Genomic DNA, 23434 nt, shown 5'->3' with positions numbered 1-23434 from the left:
AGGAAAGTCAGAGTCAGAACGCAGGTACGAAAGTACAGGCAGGGTGGGCGGTAAGTCGTGGGAGTGAGAAGACCAAGCCTTTTTAGGTTGCACCAGCCCTCGAGCGGTCCTAATACCTGATTGGACAAGGGGCGCCTGCCGCGTCGGATAAACTTACATGCCGCGTCTCAGTCACGGCTACCCCGCGACCACCCCAATCACCGTTGCTGCCACATGAATATCTAAAAGGCGGTCAGCTCCCATTATTTCTCAGTGCCATTATCCACTTGCCAGGTCGAGTGTCGGTCTCTTCGACGGCAACTGTCTGCGCTCTACACCGACAGAGTCTACGGATCCATCTCTTGAGCGGTGGTCTCGTCGGTCGTACGTCAGCTGCCTGACACTGTCATACCCGTGGCATCCTCTGCTTGAAAACGTCCAGCAAAAGTCGTTTGATCTTTCGCGGCAGCATTCGCCCAAGCGCCACCACTTGCCGGGAGGTCATTGCCAGTGAGACTGGAGGAAGTGCTTGGGTGCCACCAGTATAGGAATTTCTTCTTTCCCACGAGCCAGCCCAGTGCAGAGTCCATGCAATTTTCCTCCCTTCAAGTCAGCACATTTATGCCGCACCTCTTATCATAGCCATTTTCCCACCGAGCAGGCGATGTGGTGACACTAATCTTCTCACCACCAGATATGAAAGACGGCTGGAGGAAAGTTGGCTAAGGTGCGAGTTCTGCTCGTGTGCGAGTTCTGCTCGTGTAGCTGCGTGAGGTAGACATCCAGGGTGGTCTCGAGGCGATTCACTTCTTGAAACGTAATATATCGGAGGTCTAGACGGTATTCTATGTGATCAATTGCCGGGATGGTTACAGCATTGTCTCGTTAACCATAGAAATCATTCATGTCGAAGTTGACGAAGTGTATGTAGTAAATCATACTGCAGGCTGTTCCTGGGCTCGAAGATGGAAAACACGTGCTACACTGGGTGCACTAATACTCCGCCCTATCTGTCCACAAGGGAAGCGACCCCATGCCAAGAAGGAAGGAGCAACCGAGCCGCCCTTAATTAATTACAACCTGTGTCTCCTAATTCGGTTGCCCTCCAATGGCGAAATCCAACAACATGACGTTCAAAAAACCAAAGCTTTCTCCTCAAGGTTGAAAAGCCCGCCTCCTATCAAATCATCACCCTCACAGGTAACAACTACCTAGAGATCCTCCTTGTGAAGGCTCGTAGACAGGTCTGCCTGCCAGGCTAGGTTTTGTCGTCTTTCCCGTCACATAGCCCTTGCCTACAAAGGACGTGCTCTCAGCCTAAGGACACGCTCTTACTAGAAATCATGGCCGATTCTCCAAACCCACACAGCGACGAGCATGCCGCCAGAGTGATTTCAGACCATCTTCCTTCTGGTTATACGGCTGGCTTGGTCGATGGAGATCTCGAGAACAATGATCCAATCGCTGATCGAACAGGGCAGGAACCCGAGTCCTCACTCACACTGCTGGGTGGCGACGTGCACAGGGATCTGTACAAGATTCACAGCAGAGCCAAGCTGCATCAACGAGCGGCCACTTTCTCTCACCCGACCACTTCGTCGACCGATCTCCAGAGTGATCTGACGGCGACCGAGCAGCGTGCGCCAGGAGGCTTCCGGCGAGGTTTTGTTCAACAAAAATATGGCCGCTTCAATCCTGCAGTCATTCCAGTCACTCGCAATTTCGTCGAGTTCCTGTCCCTTTATGGGAGTTTTGCTGGTGAAGATCTAGAGGACTCGGAAGACGAGTCCTCGATTGATGACCAAGAAGCGGACGGCAGAGCCGCAGGCGAACGACGACCACTTCTTGGACGACGGCGATCTACGAGGCACACTAAACCTGGGGACGCTGGTAGAGTCAAGACATTCTTTACCCTGCTCAAGGCTTTCATTGGAACTGGCATCATGTTTCTCCCAAAGGCTTTCAATAATGGTGGTATTCTCTTCTCCTCTATGGCCCTGCTCAGTGTTTCGGTTGTCACCACTGTTGCTTTCCATCTCCTTCTGAAATGCCGCAAACTATATGGAAAGTCGGGTTATGGAGAGCTTGGGGAGGCCATCGGCGGTCCGAAGATGAGAAGCGTCATATTGGGTTCTGTCACAGTGTCACAGCTTGGATTTGTGTGTGCAGGAACTGTGTTTGTGGCACAAAACCTTCATTCATTTACGGTGGCAGTTTCGAATGGCCACAGTCCCGTGTCAACGAATATCCTAATTGCACTGCAACTTTTGGTCCTGATCCCACTAGCTTTTATTCGAAATATCTCAAAATTAGGACCCAGTGCCCTAATAGCTGACGTCTTTATCCTTCTCGGGCTCGGTTACATCTACTACTACGATATTGCAACCATCTCTAGCCAAGGACTTCACCCCAGCATTCAGCTCTTTAATCCTGACCAATTTACATTGACCATCGGAGCTGCGATCTTCACTTTTGAAGGCATAGGGCTCATTCTCCCCATTCAATCATCGATGAAAGAGCCAGACAAATTTGAGCCCCTTCTCTGGTTAATCATGCTCATAATTACCATCATCTTTACTTCGGTCGGAGCTCTATGTTATGCCACGTTTGGATCAGCCACCCAGATCGAGGTCATTGCCAATTTCCCTCAAGAAAGCAAGCTCGTCAACGCAGTACAGTTTCTTTACTCGCTCGCCGTATTGGTGGGTACTCCGGTCCAGCTTTTTCCACCAGTGCGTATTTTAGAAGGCAAGATATTCGGCCGCCGCTCCGGAAAGAGGGACGCCCTAACAAAGTGGAAGAAAAATGGATTTAGGTCGTTGCTGGTGGTTCTCTGCATTTTAGTCTCCATCCTCGGAGCCAACAACTTGGATAGGTTTGTGGCGTTGATTGGCTCATTTGCTTGCGTACCGCTCGTCTATATTTATCCCCCACTCCTGCATTACAAAGGCGTCGCAGAGTCAAAGTGGGCAAAGATCGGGGATATTGCACTGATCATTCTCGGCCTTGTGTGCATGATCTACACCACGTGTGTTACCGTTGTCAACTCTTTCCTGTAACCCAAGCTACACGCAGTCTTCATTCAGCGAGGCTCAGACACCTTTTTGACTTCTCCCATGGCGGTAGTGTCGCTCTCTTGCGATATGAGACCTCGGCGAGACCAAAGATCAGATGGTAGCCGCTACCAGGCGAAAGGTTCCCAGTGGAGACTTTCTTCGCGTTGCAACGATGATCTGAGCCCTGGCGGACCAGTTGAGATTCGGTTGATCCCAAGCTGCAGCCGGTGGAGAAAAAACACAGATGTTCTCCTCTGAATCATCTCAAACATCCTTCCGCCCCATATACGATACCTTGTACGTGCTTCTCAAAAATCTTACTTTCATACTACTGACTATGCCGGTACAGATTGCGATCAACATATAGCCTTGGCGCCGCCTGATTTCACTCGCTGAAAATTTCCCATCGTCCCACGAGAATCTTGTCAGCAACCGCAATGAGCTTTCGCCCTACTCAGCAGCTCATGTTCTCACACTGATCTGCTGAATCAGCCCCGGTCAGTTTTTTGTGATCTTGGCGAAACGCTCACGGTCCTGATTGCAATGACCAAACGTGTTGGACAATTCCGCCCTCATAACGAGCTGGATTAAAACTCCTTCTCCCCTGCCCTGTAGTGTCGGTTTAGAACCCTGCAATCAATGATCGTATGCCATAAAAGTTTTAACTTGCATTGTACTATTTGACGGTATGCAGGGGGGTACAAGCTATCGAGCATTCTCTCCAGAACATAGTGAGGTGGTACGAGCTACATTCTCGCGCACGACATCACGGCGGACACCTGGGCATTTGAAACAAAATTTTGTCGAGAAGGAGCCAGCATAAGCAGACTCCCGATCTCTAATAATTTTGTGGAACATTTAGCTACTTCGTTTTAATCTCGTCCAATATTTCCTTGACTCTACGTCCGTGTTGGTGCTACAGTTCTTTGTTCCCAATCCTAGACAGGATGTTTTCTGACTTTAATAGACAGGCACCTGCTGCGGGCAAGGTGAAAGGGTGGAATGCCCTCTATCTAGGCTCTCGTAAAAACGCCAGGGATGATGCTTTGTGGGGGAAGGGCAGCAGGGTGGTGCCAGCCTAACAATATGCTTCTGTACCATCATAATCCCACCTTTATGGAGATCCTCCCCTTTGTTCGACGACCTCGACGAGGTGTAGTCACCCCTTTAATCTCTTCCTTTGACCTCGCTAAGTCGGCTGCTTCCGGATTGTTGACACCATATCTACGGCCAGAACAAGTCCGTCCGACAAGCCCAGGCGGCCAACGATCCAAACTCGAGAAATATAATATTCCCCATGCTGTACAGCCTTGCCTGGACCCGTATGCCTTGCAGCGTAATGTTATTTTCGGACGGATACTTGATACATGGATGAAAGTGCAGGTCCATGAGCCAGCACATCCCCTGAACATCGCTCGTATTCTCTCATTCTGGTTCAATCCTTTGTTCAGCTGATTGTTCGAAAGGATTCTTTGCTCTGCTCCGCAGCAAGTACAAATACTTGAGGCGGGTACTGACAATGAAAAGCTCCTGTTCAGTTCAACAAGTCAAAGTCTTGTCCCATTCCCTCATTTTGCCTCACTCAAGTCCTTCGTTAGCTATCATTACACACTATCATTAACGCAAGTTTACCTTTTAATCCCACTCACCCACAGCATCAAATCAACCAACCAATCATGATGAAATTCCTCAGCCTTCTCGCACATCTTACCTTGGTCTCGACCGGCTTCGCCCTTCCAGGCGGCTGGAACGACTGGAACAACGCTCTGACACAGGGAGATGCTACAGACATCGTTTCCAAGTTCATCACAATCCTCTCGCATTCCGACGTTTCGGTTGCCAATGCCACAGCCCAGGCCTTGATTGCCGACAACTTCTTCGAGAAGTCTGATTCCATCAATATGCTCGCTGGCTTCCCGCTCGGCTCGACAACTACAACCGGCAAGCAAACCTACATCAACGGCGTGCTCAATGCTCCCGGACTCAATGGTGCTGAAACCATCAAGATTCTCGCATCGGGCAACAACATTGTCTGGCAGTGGCGCTTCACCGCCATCGGCACCAAGCAGCTGCCTGTCCAGGGATTCAATCTGTTTGAGATCAGTGAGAAGAAGCAGATCAATGGCCTCTACGTCGAGTTCAACAGTATTGCTTGGGGTATCGATACCGGTTTTACCACCACTGATCGTATGGGGAAGAACTTGCCAGTGGCATAGGCGCCCGTGGTCGATCGATCAATTCGACAAACCCATGTAGCTGCACCAGTGCTCCAGATATCTGGCTGCTATGTGATTCAATGTGAAAAAGAATCGTTTCTTTTCAGTAGGGCTGGATTACCTCAGATTTATCGCACAGAAAACATAAGTTCACGTCACGAGAACCGTCTGATTAGCTTTTGCGTCGTCATAGATGCCTTCCCAAACATTATCGCGGGTGCTTTGAGCAAGTGTCCTTCCAGCATCGTCTTGCTTGGTATATCCTTCTGCTCGTCTTCGTCGATGACTAGTGCACTTCAACTTCTCGGCGACAGATCATAGAAGCCACTAAACAACACAGGCAGTCGGAGGTGGGTTCCGAAATGCGGAGAAGTCCTATTTACCTTGCTCCGGGAGCCTCCCTCGAGCCGAAATTAATATTGCGTAGTCCTCACTCGCTCCCTCCTCCATCGGATAGAACTAAACCATTTTAAACATCCCCATCCCGAATGCCTCCTCTACCAAGTTTTAACCACAAGTCAGCGCCTCGAAAATGCTAGTCTTAAGAGAAAAGGATGTTGTGTCTTTGTTGTCGAATCTGCCTCTGCCCGACGCCCACAATTTACTCTTGGACTTCCACGACTTGCTGAGACAGTACAGCCATAGCCGGCATGAACAGACCTCGGAGCAGCTGATCCATCAACCGGAGAGGGTCTCCATCGTGACAAATAATGGAAACACTACCCTGTTCATGCCGTCATCGGTGACAACGTCAACAGGGATAAAAGTCGTGACTGTGCCGACCAAGGGATTACTGAAAGGTTCAATAAATGTATTTGCTCCCGACGGCGAGCTCGAGGGAGTCCTCAATGCTGCCGAAATAACTGCTTTTCGCACTTCGCTGGCGGTCATGATACCATTCAACCTGTATCCGAATGACAAGGCGAACATCATCGTCTTCGGGGCAGGCAGACAGGCCGAATGGCACATCAAGCTCGCGCTCGTCCTAGCCGATATTACGCACATTACGGTTGTCAATAGGTCGGGACCGGGTCGCACGGTGCAGCTCTTTGAGGAGCTTCGCACCAAGTATCCGACAGTGAAATTCGATGTCCTTACCAAAGAAGGTGAACCAGACTACGATGCCTTGCTAGTGGCGCGCTTAAAGGACGCCAGAGTGATTTTCTGCTGCACGCCTTCTGTGGTCCCGCACTTCCCATCGTCCTACTTGGACTCGACGACACCGAGATTTATCTCGTTGATAGGATCTTACAAGCCGCACATGCAGGAAATTGATGCGGCGACACTGCTGTCAGGTGATAGGATCTACGTTGACACGAAGGAGGGATGCCTTGCCGAAGCAGGTGAGTTGATCATGGCGAACGTCAAGGAGGAACAACTGCTTGAGATTGGAGACCTAGACAAGGATTTGGTGACCTTGGAGGACAAGGGCACTGTTGTTTTCAAATGCGTTGGTTTTGGGGTCATGGATGTTTTCATGGCATCCAAGCTGCTGCGCATGGCTAAAGAGAAGGATTTGGGTCTTATTGTGGATGACTTCTGAGAGTTCGGCGCACAAGATACTATATGGGGCACCTGAAGATACTATTCGATGTCCTTTGTCCATCCATCATTCTGTCAGAGTATTAGATATTCCCAAAATTGGCACATGGATCAGTCTCCATCCCCATATGAGTAGTGCTTAGACCACCGCGTATCCCGAGGTCGTGAGTTGCCGACAGATCTCAGATCTGTACCCTGACGAATCTTATTTTCGGGATCATGATTGATCGTTGAGGAGTGAATCTACAAGTTGCGTAAATAGCTCATGTTATTCGTTCATTCGTATCGAATCTCACCCACCGAATATGCATTGTGCAGAACGACATCACCAGCCTGATAGCCAGTCAAGAGCCATCTGCCATGATGTTCTTTGTCAATGGCTGGGCAGGATTCCGGAACTGTAGCGCGCGACACATGTCCACGGTACTCTGACATAAAATGTGCGTAGGAACGCTTGCGGTCGAATCTATGTCGGGGAAGAATGAAATGGCAACAAATTCCACATATTTCAGCTCTCGATCCAACCCAGTATTCCCTCCGCCCGAAATACAATGAATTCCTCTAAGCATAACGAGGCGAATTTTGGAGCGGTCATGGGAGCGGTCAAAGGAAGGGAGAATGCTCTCCGTTACGGTGTTTTGGGTACGCACAGGTCCACCCCTCGGCGAGCGCCGAGGAGGCGAGAGGATCTCTCCTGCAATGCCGCAAAACTGCTGTTTATCTTTTGTATGCTATTGGCTCCTAGCATGTTCCACATCGTACCACCGATTTAGTTCAGTGGAAGTCTAACCAGTGTTGTCGAGCCTACCATAGTGCACCAGGTCTACTCCCTGTCTACACATCGTAGGAAGTGAGGAACAGGTCACAAGCCCCCCTGGCCTCCCCTGCGCTGCCCAGCCATTGAGCCAGACGACGGCTAGGTTGTCTCTCCGACGGGCTGAAAGGGAAGCTTAGTTTACACAGCGGTATTGACCCAATAGTAGTACTATGTATCTTCTGTTCATGCTATTCTACCGAAAGTCCCAAAAGTTGTATTTGGAGACTTCGGCTGCTCCCTGGCTGTCAACAAGTAAGCGGCTCCTGCTTGAGGTTCTGGTATACTAGTGATAATGACTTTTGGATTTGACGGTCACTGGCACCCTTGTTGGCTTTGTCCAGCCTCCACACTGGTTGTTTTCATTAATTACCTCCAGAATCGCGGGATAAGCTAATCCTAGTCTGGAAATTTTGGCCGGCGCTCGGCCACCGCTGAGACTCGTAGAGATTGATGCAATTGTGAAGGAAGTATTTAAATGCTCAAAATCTTGCTGGTCCCAACTGCAATGGCGATGATGTGGAAACTAACGTTCATTTATGACTGCAATCATGGCAGCGATCTTCAGATTGCTTCAAGGTACTAAACACATCAACTGGATCAAAACACCTGGCATCCATCAATTGAACCCTCCTTTGGTGCAAAGGTTCTCTTCTTGCCCATGCTTGAGAGCGCAACCTATTTCCATCCATACCCATGTTGATGAACGGGTCTCGGGCAAGCTGGGGGACCAGAATCTCGAGAAAGCCGTCAGGCATATCAGAAAGGATGGCCTTGTTGTCATACAGGATATCATTGAGCATGGTATTCTCGATACTTTGAATCAGAAAATGGTTCAAGATGCGATGGAGTTGAGGTCAAGGGGTGAAAATTCCCCATTCAATTACAACAAAGGAAACTTGCAGCAGGACCCGCCGCCTGTGAAAGAGTTCTTCTTTCCAGAAATTTTCACAAGTTCGTTTCCAACTTATGCAAACTTCCGTGCAAGAATCTAATGTAGGATCGGCAGATTCCATTGCAACTCAAATAACGTCCGCAGTATTAGGCCCTCGCCCGAAGCTGACCTTTTGCTCTGGCAATTCAGCCATGCCTCTGGAAGCTGGCTCCATTCCTCAGAGGCAACCTGTCCATTCGGACGCGGACTTTGCACACCCGGATCATGCCTTTGCTCTGGTGGTGAATGTACCTCTTATCGACATGAGTCCTGAAAATGGATCGACCGAAGTGTGGCTAGGCACCCACAGTACGTCTAGTGTGAAGGCACTGGAAGGTCTCCATGGCGAGCGAGCGAGTGGCAGAATTAAGCCGTCACTTTTGGAGGAACGCAAGAAGATTAAGCCCCCAACACAACCTTTCATACCAAAAGGAAGCATCATTATCCGTGACCTGAGACTTTGGCACGCGGGTATGCCAAACTTTTCCAACGACATTAGGGTGATGCTTGCAATGAGTAAACTGCCCTCTCGAGATTATTATACTCCTGCTGATGTATAACAGTACACTTTGCGCCATGGTATCGCAATCAGATGAGACTAGAGCTTGCCGAGGAGATCAGGCCGATGCTGCAAAATTTGAGGGAATTAGATATCCGATCAGACTGGGTTAGTGAAAGCGAGGCCCTCAGCAAGTATCTGGATCGTGGCTTTGGAAACAGCTATGACTTCAACCAGACACCGTAAGAATGATTGCCGAAGATATGCTCTATGGAGATAGTGGAAGGCTTCATCTGAGCGAGTATTTCGTCCCAGGATCTGAGACAGGAGCCGCGGTTCCTCCACGAAACAAAGGGCCGCTAGTGCGATACCGAATGTTATCAAGAGAGAAGCATTTCATGATTCGCAGTAGATGATGAGGGGCCGCATTTCTTCTTTGTCGTAACCGATTGAAGCTGACTTTGATCGGAATTAAATGAGGCTTGGACCATTTGCTTGGCAATCCCTGGTCATTTTAATAAATCTGGGGTTCTCCGCTTTTGGGGACCTGGGATCTATCTGTCTCTATTTTGCTTCATCCCAATGCGACGACCGCCGGACATAGCCAATGGTCGACCAGCATAGACTCAAGACGATAACCTCCACCAACGTGATCAGTTTCAAATTTCCTTCATGGCCAAGAAAGTGAGCAAGGATTGTGAGGGTCGCTGCCATCGCGTTGTCTTTTAACTGCTGACAATTTCTAGCTTGGTATGGGATCCTTCGATGCTAGGCATGACTCGCCCACTGAATCCACAGTAGTAGAACATGCAGGCTTCGCAAGCTTAAATGTGAGTATTCTCGGGATCCAATCTTCCTTGGTTGACCGTCCTCGAAAAGGTGACGAGGGCACGCCAGTATGTGGACGATGTGAGCGATCAGGCCGGTGGTGTGACAAGACAGGGCCGCTCAAAATTCGTGTCCAAAAGAATGTTGGTGGTCAGAAGGGTGACAGAAATAAAATAAATGGCACTGTTACCGTTACAGAGGTGGACGAAGAGCTTCGGGTTACTTTGCAAAGCGACCAGACAGCGCAGCTGTTCGAACACTATCTCAAAGTTTTGGCTTGCTGGTATGACTTGAATGATTTTGATTGCTCTTTTGCGAGAATTGTTGGTCGAGAGGCGCAGCATAGTGATCTCCTCCTCAACGCTGTTCTCGCATTTTCTGCCATGCACAAATGCCGAACAGGCCAATCATCATTGAAAGGTTTGGCAGAGAGCTACCATGCTCGGTGCTTACGCCTCCTCATCAGACTACAGCAATCGGATCAGGAAACGTCGGACGGAACAGCCCTCGCTGCCACGTGTTTGTTAAGGTCTTATGAAATCCTTGCTGGTGAGTGGAGTGGCCAGGTAAGGGCTAGAGAAGTTTCTGTTACTGATCAATTAGAGGAGGATGACCCTAATCGTCACTTGTTTGGGGCCTTTTCTCTCCTTCCAGACCTTAGTTCAACGCTACCGAGCAAGCCACTTCTGCTTGCGGGACTCTGGAACTACCTCCGCGAAGACATCACATTTGCGCTGATCAATAGGTACCCCCTCAAGACAAATATAGGCAGTGTTCGCATTGGTGTGTATCGAGATGACGACTATGCAAGTCAGATCACCCTCCTTCTCGCCCGAGTGATCAATAAGGTATTTCTTGACATAGAAGACGATGGAGTTACCCTACGCAAGGAATTGAGTGAATGGCGTTCAAGCCTACCATTCGAACCATATCACGAGACGTCTCAAGATGAAGGGTTCCCTAGGATTCTCATGATTCATGTTTGCCAAGGTGGGTTGGTAATGGAGGACACCACCGACAGAGCTGACATCGATAGTCGCTGCGTTACAATACTACCATGTCGCTGTGATGTTGCTCGACAGAAGCCACATCTCAACAATCGAGCTGGACCGGCATGCGCGGATAATCTGTGGGCTTGCCTTGTCCTCGAAAAACGACGCTGTTTTCGTCAATTCATATGGTCCGATTTGCTTCAGTAGGTCTCCGATTCGACAACTAGGGTAAGGGGCTGATTTGATAGGTTGCGAAAGGTTGATGAATGATAATGATCGACGTGAGATCGTGAATCGCTTGATAGAAAGCCAGAAGCGGACAGGCTGGCCTGTTCAATCTCTAACTGCGAGATTGAAAAGTCACTGGTTGAAAGAGGAAAAATTCTCGGTCATGCCATGAGAAAGATTTTGCGCCTGTTATTCGTCGTATGGTTATTCAATATCCATACACTCAGCCTGGAGCAAATCCTCGTCCGCAAGGCCGTCGTCGAACTCATCGTTGGTTGTTCTATGTTCATTGGTTCCATTTTGCAAGGATTCGTCATTCAATTCCATTTGCATGTAATCGTGCATTCTGGCATCTGATCTTCCCACGTCACCCTCTCCCCTATTGTCTTTCTGGCTCTTCTGGAACTTTTCGAGTTCTCGAAGATCCCAGCTGTCTTTTCCTTTTGTGGAGCCATCGGGAGCTTTTTGTGAGGCGTTCAAAGGTTGGGCGATACTTCTCAAGAACTTCTTTGCCATGCCAACTGCAGCATCAGTGCTCAACCCCGTTTGTCCATCAAGAATCTCCTCGGCTATCCAGCGTGGAAGTTGCGTGCGCTTCTTCTGGAATCGACGGTCAGCTAACACCATGATTCCATAATCATCTTTGCCTCTCAGGACTCGCCCCAAACACTGAGCCGCATGTCTCATCGCATCGAAGGAGAGGAAATCTTGCTCTTTGATGCGATAATTTTCTCTTAGGAATTCCAACCTCGCCTTCAGGATCCGTGACTCAGTATATTGGAATGGTGCACCCATACACAGGACAGTGCGCCCGAAGTGATGGTCAAAATCAATTCCTTCAGATACCTTCCCACGGGCGACACAAAGCAAAATAGCCCCCTTTCCATTTTCACAGGCCGTACGATAGGTCTCCAGTGCAAGACTAGTTTCCTGGGCATCAGGTGTCTCGACCAAAAGGAGCTTGTAGGTCCAAATTTGGTCCAAGATTCCCATGCCTTGCCACATACTGATGATCATTTCCATGTAGAGATAGGAGGGAAAGAAGACAACAATTCCGTCGGGGGTGATTTTGGCGAACTCAAAGAGAAGAGCGCCGTAGTTTCGAACGACACCGGGGTCGGATCGGGATTGAAAGCCAGAGGTGATGGCTTGTTGATCCGAGCCCCTAGTGACAATCATGGGGAGGAATGAGCGTCGTGCAAGCGACATGGGATAGGATTCCTGCGTAACCGTGCTGAAGTTAAGCATTTTTGGATACATTTCAAGAGGAGAAATGGTCCCGGAGGTGATGATGACGGATGAGAAACGTTCAAAGACAGGCTTGATGGCAATGGAGGCGTCGAGACATGCAAAATGCAGAATAGGGTTGGGCACTGTAGCTTGTTCTGTCTCGAACGGCTCTAGGATTAACAAAAACCCCGTCTCGTAGGTAGCAACGAGGGTGGCAAAAGTGGCGACTTCTTGAAGCGGCTGGTAATCTTCAATATTTGTGAGCTCCAGAGTACGGACAAGCGAGGTCAGTCGCTCCGCACAGAAGCGCAGAGGCTTTCTCTCAATAAAGGTCAGCTCTTTGAGATGAGACAGAAAGGAGGGAGGAGTTTCCTGGATCACGTATAGGACTTTCATCCGTGTCTTCAGATATTCGATGAAGCGTTTGAGGAACGCGACGAAATGCTCCGCTCGACGAATGTTGCCTGGAACAGCTTCTTTCAGCAAATCGTCCGGCAAAGTGGGATTGGCCATGAAGGCATCCTCGGCACGAGCTTCGTCTGCCTCTCGTAGTCCTTCGACAAGCTTCTGGTATTCACTCTGAAGCTTCTCCTCGTCTGACGCTTTCATCTCCTCGATCTTACGCTCTAGGTTGTTAGCGCCGCGAGTAGCCTTGCGCAGAGAATCTTCGGTCAAGTCGATGGAAAGCGACTCTATACAGACATTGTCAATATTGTGGGCTTCGTCAAAGACGACTATACAGTCCTTTGACAGCTCCTTAGATACTCGTTCGGCGATTTTGGGATCAAGCAGATAATGGTAGGAGTAGATTATGACATTGCAAAATGGCATCATTCTTCTAGCGGAAAAATAGGGACACTGCTTGTGTTCTTCGCCATAGCGAAGCAGGCCATCGAGTGTGAAGACACCAGGAGGGATGAGGTTATGAGGCTCGAGGAGATCGAGATTATCATGATAGATGCAAACATCGACATCCTCACCCCGCTCTTTTTTCTCCTTTACAAATCCAGCGGTGAGACTGCGGCAGCGGGCGTCAACGACAGCACCACTCTTTTCTCGTTTGACGGATGGGTGGAGGCACAAATTCTTGCGACTTGTCAAGCCCAGGCCACGGAAATCTTCGACAAAGCCCAGTTGGTCGGATCGATACATCATCAGAGCTCTCAACTCAGCAAGGGCCTTCTCGATTTCGGACATTGTTCTGGAGCAATAGATAAGTTTTCGATGTTCAGGATAATGCTGTTGATATGCAACAATCAGAGAGAGCAAAGAAACGGTCTTGCCAGTGCCCGATGGCATTTCCAGAACGCAGTGACCCCCGCGATCAAGGGTTTTTTTGAGATCGCACATGTAGGCATACTGTTCAGGGTAGATGCGAGGATAGGGGAAGAGGATAGGGAGATCACTGATAGGCGTTAGCCTGGAAACATGGGAACACGGGAGTGAAACACAGTATACTCGATAAAAAACTTCATTGTGGTCGAGCAGGAGCATCAAACCACACCTACAGCCTGAATGACCGCGCAGTGTGAAAGTCATGGGACGGAGGAGTTAGATAACTGACTGAATCGTCAGTAACAACATAACATAGGAGAGTATCATTCCGTGGATGGACAATTGGGGATGTATTGTGTCGCATTAACCGGGAAAATAGCAGTCGTAATAAAGCGGATGGTTCTGTGAGGAGTTAAAGTGGAAGGCACGCGTGTGCTGCCTGCCTGCGCGTGCGTCCCGCGCTCACCCTTGCCATCGTGCCTGCCTCACCACCCCAAAACTACGTCATTTCAAATACTCGACTCACAATCTCAAGCCTTGGACGAAATTATTGATTTTGCACCTTTCCTCCTCCTTCTCGTCGGCTCATCCATCCAGTCCACTCCGCCACCGACAAGCAGCATGAGCAAGAAGTTCAAGTCGCAGGCTTCCAGCGCCCGGGCTGCTTCTGCATTTGCGTTCGGGGCCGCATCCTCGCCTTCCTCCTCCTTTGGCAATGCCTTCCAGACTGCGCCCTCCTCTCTCTCCTACATCGCCGAATTTCCTGACCTCAGTACCATCAGTGACCCTAACGTAGTCGTTTCCCTGCGGAACCTAGGCAAGAAGGACAGCACCACCAAATCAAAAGCCCTCCAGGAGTTACAGGATCATATTTCCTCTTCTACGGCCATCGAGCCAGGCCTGCTCGAGGCCTGGGTTAGCTTATATCCTCGAACCTCTATAGACAATTCTCGGAGAGTCCGTCAACTTGCCCATGTCTTACAAGGCTCTGTGACTGCCGCTTCCGGAAAACGGATTGCTCCTCACCTTCCCAGGGTCATTGGATCATGGCTTTCGGCGGCATATGACAGTGATAAGGCAGTGGCTCGGGCTGCTCAGGAATCCATTACAATATCCTTCCCGACTGACGAAAAGAGGAGGGCTTTGTGGAAAGTCTACAAGGATGCACTTGTCGAGTATGCCGAAGATGCTATTTTGACTCAAACCGCTCAAACCCTCAGTGATGAACGCTCAACCAGCCTAGATGATGCCGAAACCAAGTTTGTCCGTGTAGTAAGCACAGCCATGCACATGCTCACCCAAACCATCAGGGCCAATCTTAATCACGCAGCTCCGACGCCACAGAACTTGCGTCAGTTGGTCTGTAACAAGAAACTGTGGGACTATGCTCATCATCACGAATCCACATTAAGGAAAGGGTTATATAGCTTGGTAACGCTCTCTATCAGCAAATTCACCTCTGACTTGGATTGGAATGTCATCAGTGGAGCCTTCATTGGCAAGGCTCTGCACACTTCGCAGTTGGGTTCCACAACGCAACTTTCAGAGGCATTATTCTCATTAACAGGCGTGAGACCTCAGATGTGGACCTCCGATTACTCAGGCAAGACGACTCCAACTAAGAGATTAAACCAGTATCTACGCGGCGGTTCACAACATGGATCTGATAAGTTCTGGGCCAATACTGCTCTCCTTCTCCCGATACTACCCCCCCAAGTTCTCTCGCCTAATTCTGAGAATGGAACTGTCAATGTCCAAGATGCCACATTGATACTAGAGTCCTTACGAGCTAGTTTGAGCAACGGCGATGAACCCCGACACAATTTGGAAATTGCTTGGACCGCCTACATGGATATTGCCTCCTGGTTCCTTGGCCAATTGTCCCAGGTGGACTCGAAAGACCTTCTTTTCAAAGACAACCTCCTACTCTTGGTCCTTTATTATGTCTCCCCAGATACTGACGATACAACCTGGGCTCTTCCAGGTCCTTCTGGTCTCAAAATGTCTTCTAGAGTTCTTTCAGTAGCTCTTCTACATGGACTCGTCGAAGTTTTCCAGGTAACATGGAGCGGCATTGCCCAAGCGATTGCAGATGCCATGAAGCTTTCACTTCCCGAGTCTTCTGCTGATTTCAAAAAGTCACAAGATTCCGTTGTGGCACAATCACAACGCTTCTTGCGGCTGCGGGCCTTTGTACTGCGAGATAGCCACCCTGACGACAGTATCCAATCGCAGGTTATGGAAATTCTTAGACAGACTGACGACTCCCTTCTCGTCATCGCGACTCAGACACTCAAAGCTCGAAATGGCAAACCATATGGTGCTGCCGCCTTCTTAGAATCACTCACAGCCCAAACTAAACTTTCGGAGAGTACTAGTTTGGCTGAGTTTCTGGTAGAGGACGCTCAAACCCTATTCGATAGTCCCTCTGCTGAATACCTCATTGCAATCGAGCTTCAAAGTGGAAGCAACCTTGCACAAGCAATCTCCGTCTTGACCAGTCCCGACTTAACCGGCTACAAAGCGAATGCATTAGCACGGCTTCTAAGCCAGGGCTCAGACTCTGACTTATCTCAACATGGTGACCTCGCTCAATTTGTTTCCCAGCAAGTGTCGCGTAACCTGGATGAGGGACCGGTTCAAGTGATCACCAAAGCTGTTCTTCAAAACTCCAAACTTAAAAACTCAGCTATCTCGCGTTGTTGCTTTGAGCAATTGCTGGGCCAATTGAGCTCGGACACGGATCCAAGGATGCAGTATTCCGTGCTCAAATTCTTGTCAAGTCTATTTACCCCATCCGTTGTCTCTCTTCCAACATTATCCGAGGCACTCGGTAAAAACCTTCTTATGAGCCTATTAATACTATCTGATTCACACGTTGCGGAGGTTGCCGAGCTCTCGGGTTTGCTTGCCTCAAGAATCAAATCGTTCCCTGCGGTCGGTGATTCATCAATTGTTGTATCTTCGAATGAACTCATCGCAGAGCAATTATCGGGCCACGGCACTCATTTACCCATACTTGCTCTTGTTGATTCAGCTCAAGAGGAACTTGCGAAGGCGAAGCCAGGAGTACCCACTACGTATTCGTCACTGCTCCCATCAAATGAACAATGGTCGGCTGCCCTTGAACCACACCTCTCTGGAACGAGAGATTTATCTCTGGCAATAACAAGCCCCCTTCAAGGTCTTGTTTTCCTACTCGAGCGTGATTCGAAAATACAACCCTTGACGCTCAGTAAAGATGCCGATGAATTTTCCCTGCTGTTTCGGCTTACGTTGTACGTAAGCAAGCTATTGTCAGTGACAACCATCAGCACACACCTATCCGGCGATCAAATGCACGCACTCTATGCCAACTTTCCTCTTGCTATTCAGCTGCTGAATGAGAAATTGACTCTTGATTCAGCAAATGAGCTCTGGTACAATACTACCTTGGAGGTTGCAGATGAGGCCGCGGCCGTACTTTCTCAGGGCTCAACCCTTCTCCAGGTCTGGTCACAAAATGAGACCATGGCTAGAATATGGTCCGACATTATTCGCTCTTCCAGTGATTTTAAACCCCGTTCATATATACATGGCCTCGCATTTGCAGATGTCATCTCCCGATATATTGCTAGGCATGACCAGAGATCAGTGCTGGCGTCCTTCGAGAAGGACATTGCCCGTATTCATCGATCTCCTGACCTCGTCAAATCTGTGAGCCTTCTTTCGGCCACTCACGAATATGTCATCGGCTCGCAGCAAGGCAGAAAACTTCTGAATGAGTTGATTGTCCTCTGCACAGAGTTAAAGAGCTCCGACGATCATGCTTTGATCATGAGACGCCTGGTGCTCTTGAATGCACTACTCGCTGGAAGTTCTGATGCTTTGGACGTCATTCCGAATCAACGAGTGGTCTTTCTGATGCAGGCATTGGTTCGATTGCTTGATAGTCCTGCAAGTACGTTCGGCCTAAAAGCTGAGGTGGCCAAACTGCTCAGTCCAGTCCTATCAGCAACGGCAGAGATCTATGGCGATCATTGGGAACGGATCTTGGACTGGCTGTGTGAAGTCTGGCAGAATGAGAATGACCAGAATAGTCTCCCTCTCCTTCATGCAAGCTTACGCCTTTACGGGAGATTAAGAACGCTCTCCAGCCTCGAAGATGCAAGCGAAGATATCTCCGACGCCTGGACATCGAAAAAGCCACAGTTGGAAGATGGTCTCAAGCAATGTCTAGAGAGCTTTTCGCAATCAACTCCAGGCATCAATCAGCCCCGCCGAATAACCGCTGAGTTGCTCAGAAGACATATCATGGAGATCTCTCCTTCCCATGATCCAAACTTGTACCTGCTTATCACCTCCACCGAGGACGCCGTGCGTGGTGCAGCGTACGACCTTTTGCACCGGTCGATACCACCAGAGCAGGAATCGATCTCATTAGAGCTTGCTTTGGATCACAGGACAGTGCACTTGCCAACAGATCTGATGAATATACTAACCGACGGGCCGAACGCGTCAGTGCCGAACGCGTCAGTTCCTAACTCAAGCTCAAACACCAGTCAGCAAAGTTACCTCCTCGGTTGGCACCTCCTCTTTGACCACTTCACGACAGCATCGTACAAGCTCCGAGAAGCATACGGCACTGATATCAAGGCACATGACATCCTACCTGGGCTGCTCACGCTCATTTGTGATATTTGTCGCATCACCGGCGGCCGGCCGTTGGATGTGTCGAAATTCAACATCCGAACCTTCGAGTTGAATCCGGCAGAGACAGAAAAGATGCAAGATCAGCTGCTTGTGGTACATCTCTACTACTGCTGCCTTCTTTACCTCCCCAGTCTCACGCGAAGCTGGTTCATCGACCAGAAAAACCGCGTCAAGTCACCTCTGGAAGGATGGACGCAAAGATACTTCTCGTCCCTTCTAACCTCAGCAGCGATCACAACAGTCACGGCATGGGTAGCAAGCCAACCTCAAGGGGAAAGCGACGCCCCGATCGTCGTCAAGTCATCCACGAACGGGTCTGAAATAATAGCCTCAATCACAGTTGACCCCGAATCACCGCCAATCTCACTAGCTATCTCTCTGCCTAGCAGCTACCCTCTCGACTCACCGACTGTGTCCTCCCGCACACGCGTCGGCGTCTCTGAGAAGAACTGGCAATCGTGGCTCCGGACGTTCCAGATCATCATCTTCAGCACGGGGAGCATCATCGAGGGCTTGATTGCGTTCCGGCGCAATGTGCAAGGAGCGCTGAAGGGGCAGAGTGAATGCGCCATCTGCTACAGCATTATCGGCACGGACATGCAGACGCCAAACAAGCGGTGTGGCACATGCAGGAATACCTTCCATAGTGTTTGTTTGTTTCGATGGTTCAAGAGCTCGAATAGCTCGAGTTGTCCGCTGTGTCGTAACAATTTCAACTATGCCTAGAGGGAAGGGAGTCGTCTAGAGATTGGGAGAGGGAATTGGAAGTCAGAGGAACCCAAGCTCAGGCACACCATAAAGGGCCATAGATTAGATATCATACAGGTATGTAGCCCTCGGACCTATCCAGACTCGGAGAACGCAAAACTATACCCAAGTGAGTGGTTGGGTATCTAGGCATTTGTATAGTTCTGGCACACCCAATACCAAATCACACTTGACTACGCGCTCTCAATTATCAGCCTCGGCTGCATCGACGAGCTCAGTCTGTCCCCTAACCTCGAAAATTCGTGACTGTGCGGCTATAAGGTTGTTTGCATTTCACGGTCATCTTCACCCAGCCACCAAAGACAAAATGGGCGGCCTCATGATGACGACTCAGATGCGTTCTGCTGCTGCGCTGTTGCGCGATGACGTTTGTAAGAAGCTCAGTCAGGATTGCAGGTGACGGTGTCGACGGCGATGTCCATATTCTGGAGCTCCTGGTTCCAGCTCATACGATACCGGCGTCGGATCTCTGGGGGCTGCTGAATGCTGGACGCTGGAAACGGGTCAAGGATGGTGTATCGCGGAGATGGGTATCCCCAACGAGTTGCCAGTGATGTGTTCAGCCTTTTCATCCCAATTTCTGCAGCGAGCATATGGGACAACGAAGGTGGTGCAAGGTCTCGCGAGTAGAAAGACGTTGTCTTCTATAGAGCCTTCTTCTCGTAGTTATTTTGCCCGAAGAGATTGGTAGACGATCGGTTAATTTCCGCATTTATTGTGACCCAGGCAACAGGCATCTTAAGACGGTGGGAGGCTTCAAGTCTTCATCGGCTTTTCACAGCATGCAATCGGGCGGAAGACTCACAAAACCTTCGGTGCAAAGTACCAGAGAGCTGCGAGGCTTGAGAGGACGGTAATTCCGGCGGCCTGTCTAGCCCACTGAGTGGTTGTGTCAGCAGACAGTTTGACTTGTCGGACCGTCTTTTGGTGTTGGTTTTTGGGAGCAGCTCGAATCGACTGCGCGTCTCTCGTCCTCCTGGACAGGACGTCTGCCATCTGAGTCTGATTACCTTCTTGAACCTTCGCAAAAGATTCATACTCTTGCACTAGTCTCTTGAGACCCTCGATATCATCTTTCAAGAGTTCGATTCCAGTCTTGTTAACGCCACCTTCCTGGACCTCCACACTTTGAACATTTCCAAAGAAGTCGACGACGCGGCGACCTCTGCCGGTTTCTTCTCCTCCGGGGAACAGATCCCAGCGAACGCCGGGCTTCGAGTGGATCTTTCCAACATCATAGCTATCAAAGAGATCGCCGAGTGTCTTGTCGGATGTTGGGCCGGTAACTTGAGTCTCTAGGAATTCCAGCACATAGTAAGTCCAGCGATCGATGACCGCAACCCCGACGTCGTTGTCTGCATGATGTGAATACGAACTCTCGTCTTCCTCGGAGGACCCTGTAGCAATGACACCTGGAGCGTAGAATTGTCTGTAGAGGGTGTTGGCCTGACAGGTGTCGATCATGAAGAGCATCTCGTTGTATCGCTTCTTCTCACGCATCTGTGAGAAAGCATCCGCCAGGTCCCAGCTGGAGATCTCTTCGCTGTCTTGGAACTTGAGGAACTCACTTCCACCATGACCAGTCATGTAGATGAGGATATTACTGCCTTCATCGGTCTGCAATCTCTTACTGGCGGGCACGCCTTCTTCCCAGCGGTCGGTCAGGAGGCGGATGAAGTTCTCGACGGTTACTTCGTACCCACGGTAGTCGACCTCAACGTTTTCGCCATAGAGGTCCATACGGCGGTCAGCATTGGAGTAGACGGTGCCGGAGAAGGCGTTGCGTGGATTGCAGGCCATGTCATCGGGAAGGAGGAGGAGGATTTGAGAATCGGGAATGCCGAGGCGTTTGACCGTTCGGTACAGGGACAAAGTGTTGGCGAGATGGCGGTAGTTGAACCAAAAACGAGAGGTCGCTACCAGGACGGCCCAGTTAGACGTGTGGGCAGCGTGTGTGATTGCAGTCAAGGCAAGAAATGCCCAGAGGGAGTGGAGGGCTTTCATGGTGGTATGGGTCGTGGCGGACTGTGTCTTAGGGTCGAGGTTGCATATTCAAGAGGGAAGGACGAGGAGGGGGATAGACAGCAAGAGATTACACGAGTGGAGGCCTCACAAGAGAGCGTCTCCGTGGTCAATTCATGGTGCTCAGTATCGAGTATGTTCTTTGTATTGCTAGACAAGGAGCAGTGAGGTTCAACTTGGTCATGATGCGTCGGAATATCCTTCTTCCGAGACCGTCGGCAAGGGAGGCACGACCATCTCGAGTTCGGAGTTCGTATGTACGAGCCCCTGGGCCCTGCCCCTGGAGCGACCGGGTCCAGGCATTCAATTCTTCAATTCCTTCCATTCCTCGCAGTAGGTAGTAAAGGCATTGTTTGGCATGGATTGTACGAAGTATGGAGTACCAAAGACTTGCTTAGAGAAAATTCAAGTGTCATTAGTGATGATACAAACGGATTCTACAATGGTCCTGATACCCTCAGCCTTTGGGTCCTCCCAGCCCGTCTCAGCATGGAAAGGTTTGAAAAGTTTATCATACATGCGATCAGATAGCGAATACAGAACTCTCGTGTAGGGCACACACATACCTCCAACCGCATCTGTAGCCTCCGGTCGTTAAGTCAATTCCATACAATGGGCTGCCCCGCAACTTTTTTTAATGAACTTCAATTCAGTTGAAGCGAGCCTGGAAACCTACATGTCGAGGCGGACTACCCGTGATCGTAATACTGATCCTACTTCGCTCCGTGCCATCGATCTCTAAGGGAGATGGCGGCTTGGGAGGGTGGTGGACTTCCAGGACGTGGTGGGTGGTCGTTCTCCCATCGCGGTCCCCATTTATTGATTTCGTGTCAAGCTCGTAGGTTGGCGGAGGATCCATCATGGTGGAACGATCCAACACTCGCTCCTGTGACTCGCCATCCAATCTGTCATGGATTCCGCGCAGGCCGGGTGGGCCTTGTGCTCTTCTTCGACGTTTGGTTCGCAAGTAAAGCGCGATGACCAGGGCTCCTCCGAGAACTATCGCTGCAATAGCAATGCCAATGCCAGCTCCCGCGGCAGCACTGAGCCCCTTTGATCCCGACTCAGATGGAGCGACAGGCACGGGGGCTGGTCGAGCATTGGTGGCGTTGGGGTTCAGAGGGCTATGTCAATGGCTTTGTCAGGACATATTGCTCTGAGACTATTAGATTGGGGTAAGTAGTACCTATCAATGACCTGGAGCACTCCGTTTGAGGTGAGGTAGTCAGTCGTTGTAATATGCGCCGCGTCGATGAAAAATCCATTGATCGTCTGCGTCATTGTCGACGGTATTTCATCCAGAGTCATGATTTTCGTATTGTTCTTGAATTTTGAGGAGTAGTAGACTTCACCCTGAGCAATGCTGTACTTCAAAATGCTGAGAAGGTCATCTGCGGACAATCCCTCGAATCCATCAAAAGTTGGCCCAAAGCGAGGATCATCGGGTCCAAATCTACGGAAGGTCAGCACATGCCCTTAGGGTGTGTCCTCCCCACTCGTTGCTCACATTGTCAAGTCAGGAAGGCCGTTAACAATATCAGCTGCGGGCGAGCTCGGTGTCAGCCAACCGCCCTTGCTGAGTAGTGCAACCAGGTTGGTCAATCCAGCTTTCGTGATCGTCGCGGGAAAGGAGATGGGAATGGTCAACACGGAATCCACAATGTGTATGAGCCCTCCGATAAAGAAGATATCCTTCACTAGTCAGCAAACTCGGGCTCCGTGTATGGTCTCAGATATGCAGGTGCCTACAGCCTCAACAAACCGAGACTCGGCCTTGACCCCAGTGACAATAGTAGGAGTGTCGTTGAACCTGGCCAACTCGACCACCTGACCACCTGTGACATTGGTGTAGTTCGCGTTGCTCAGAAGGGTAGGCACAAATAATGGCTGAAGGCCAAACGTGGCCGAGGGATGGGTTCCATTTGCGATGTGGTATTGTAACAAGGCCAAAAGAGCCTCCTCGTCACTGGTGGTGCTTGGATTTTTCGCGGTGAACGCACTAAAGGCGTCATCGTCCGGAATTAGCACTTGGTATTGTCAGTCTTTGGATATCCAAGGCTTCGAGTGTAGTGTCCGTACCAGAGAATGTGCCTTGATTCAGAATCTCCACTAGATCTGGCAGCTGCTCCAAAAAGCCCGTAAATGTCGAGATACCGGTCTGCTGCTTCAAGATGGTGAGGATATCTTGATCGGCAGCGAGGCAGCAGCTGAGCAAGTGGACAAGCGCAAAGGCTATCTCGAAGAGCAGCATTATGCTGATACACAGTCCAAGAGCATCGACAGGTCGAGGAGCATGGCAGACCCGAAATCTGGGAGACAAGTATACAAAAGCGGGCTCGAATGAGGATGGAGAGCTTCG

The 23434-nt window shown here is 49.9% G+C and overlaps 9 protein-coding genes across 9 annotated transcripts; 6 read left to right on the top strand and 3 right to left on the bottom strand.

Annotated features, from left to right (window-relative positions):
- Window positions 1-1322: 1322 nt before the first annotated feature.
- A1O9_11690 (uncharacterized protein) lies at window positions 1323-3038 on the top strand (the record flags this gene model as incomplete). The annotated part of the gene is made up of 1 exon (XM_013399585.1): window positions 1323-3038. The coding sequence occupies one exon, from the start codon at window positions 1323-1325 to the stop codon at window positions 3036-3038; it is 1716 nt and encodes a 571-aa protein (XP_013255039.1).
- A 1676-nt stretch (window positions 3039-4714) lies between these two features.
- Window positions 4715-5251, top strand: A1O9_11689 (uncharacterized protein; the record flags this gene model as incomplete). The annotated part of the gene is made up of 1 exon (XM_013399584.1): window positions 4715-5251. One exon carries the CDS (start codon window positions 4715-4717, stop codon window positions 5249-5251), a length of 537 nt encoding a protein of 178 aa, XP_013255038.1.
- Window positions 5252-5783: 532 nt separating this feature from the next.
- On the top strand, window positions 5784-6794 carry A1O9_11688 (uncharacterized protein; the record flags this gene model as incomplete). The annotated part of the gene is made up of 1 exon (XM_013399583.1): window positions 5784-6794. The coding sequence occupies one exon, from the start codon at window positions 5784-5786 to the stop codon at window positions 6792-6794; it is 1011 nt and encodes a 336-aa protein (XP_013255037.1).
- Window positions 6795-8158: 1364 nt separating this feature from the next.
- Window positions 8159-9286, top strand: A1O9_11687 (uncharacterized protein; the record flags this gene model as incomplete). Its single annotated transcript, XM_013399582.1, has 3 exons — window positions 8159-8561; window positions 8617-9057; window positions 9105-9286. The coding sequence occupies 3 exons, from the start codon at window positions 8159-8161 to the stop codon at window positions 9284-9286; spliced, it is 1026 nt and encodes a 341-aa protein (XP_013255036.1).
- Window positions 9287-9712: 426 nt separating this feature from the next.
- On the top strand, window positions 9713-11067 carry A1O9_11686 (uncharacterized protein; the record flags this gene model as incomplete). Its single annotated transcript, XM_013399581.1, has 2 exons — window positions 9713-9724; window positions 9787-11067. 2 exons carry the CDS (start codon window positions 9713-9715, stop codon window positions 11065-11067), a joined length of 1293 nt encoding a protein of 430 aa, XP_013255035.1.
- A 225-nt stretch (window positions 11068-11292) lies between these two features.
- A1O9_11685 (DNA repair helicase rad15) lies at window positions 11293-13617 on the bottom strand (the record flags this gene model as incomplete). The annotated part of the gene is made up of 1 exon (XM_013399580.1): window positions 11293-13617. One exon carries the CDS (start codon window positions 13615-13617, stop codon window positions 11293-11295), a length of 2325 nt encoding a protein of 774 aa, XP_013255034.1.
- Window positions 13618-14214: 597 nt separating this feature from the next.
- On the top strand, window positions 14215-19011 carry A1O9_11684 (uncharacterized protein; the record flags this gene model as incomplete). Its single annotated transcript, XM_013399579.1, has 1 exon — window positions 14215-19011. One exon carries the CDS (start codon window positions 14215-14217, stop codon window positions 19009-19011), a length of 4797 nt encoding a protein of 1598 aa, XP_013255033.1.
- Window positions 19012-19854: 843 nt separating this feature from the next.
- Window positions 19855-21057, bottom strand: A1O9_11683 (uncharacterized protein; the record flags this gene model as incomplete). Its single annotated transcript, XM_013399578.1, has 1 exon — window positions 19855-21057. One exon carries the CDS (start codon window positions 21055-21057, stop codon window positions 19855-19857), a length of 1203 nt encoding a protein of 400 aa, XP_013255032.1.
- A 667-nt stretch (window positions 21058-21724) lies between these two features.
- Window positions 21725-23326, bottom strand: A1O9_11682 (uncharacterized protein; the record flags this gene model as incomplete). Its single annotated transcript, XM_013399577.1, has 5 exons — window positions 21725-22199; window positions 22262-22528; window positions 22583-22767; window positions 22825-23102; window positions 23155-23326. 5 exons carry the CDS (start codon window positions 23324-23326, stop codon window positions 21725-21727), a joined length of 1377 nt encoding a protein of 458 aa, XP_013255031.1.
- Window positions 23327-23434: the final 108 nt, after the last annotated feature.

This window comes from Exophiala aquamarina (genome assembly GCF_000709125.1).
Source record: "Exophiala aquamarina CBS 119918 chromosome Unknown aczIA-supercont1.18, whole genome shotgun sequence".
Classification (NCBI taxonomy): Eukaryota; Fungi; Ascomycota; class Eurotiomycetes; order Chaetothyriales; family Herpotrichiellaceae; genus Exophiala; species Exophiala aquamarina.
Note: the sequence above shows the minus strand (reverse complement) of the source record. Positions and strands in the feature narration are given on the sequence as shown.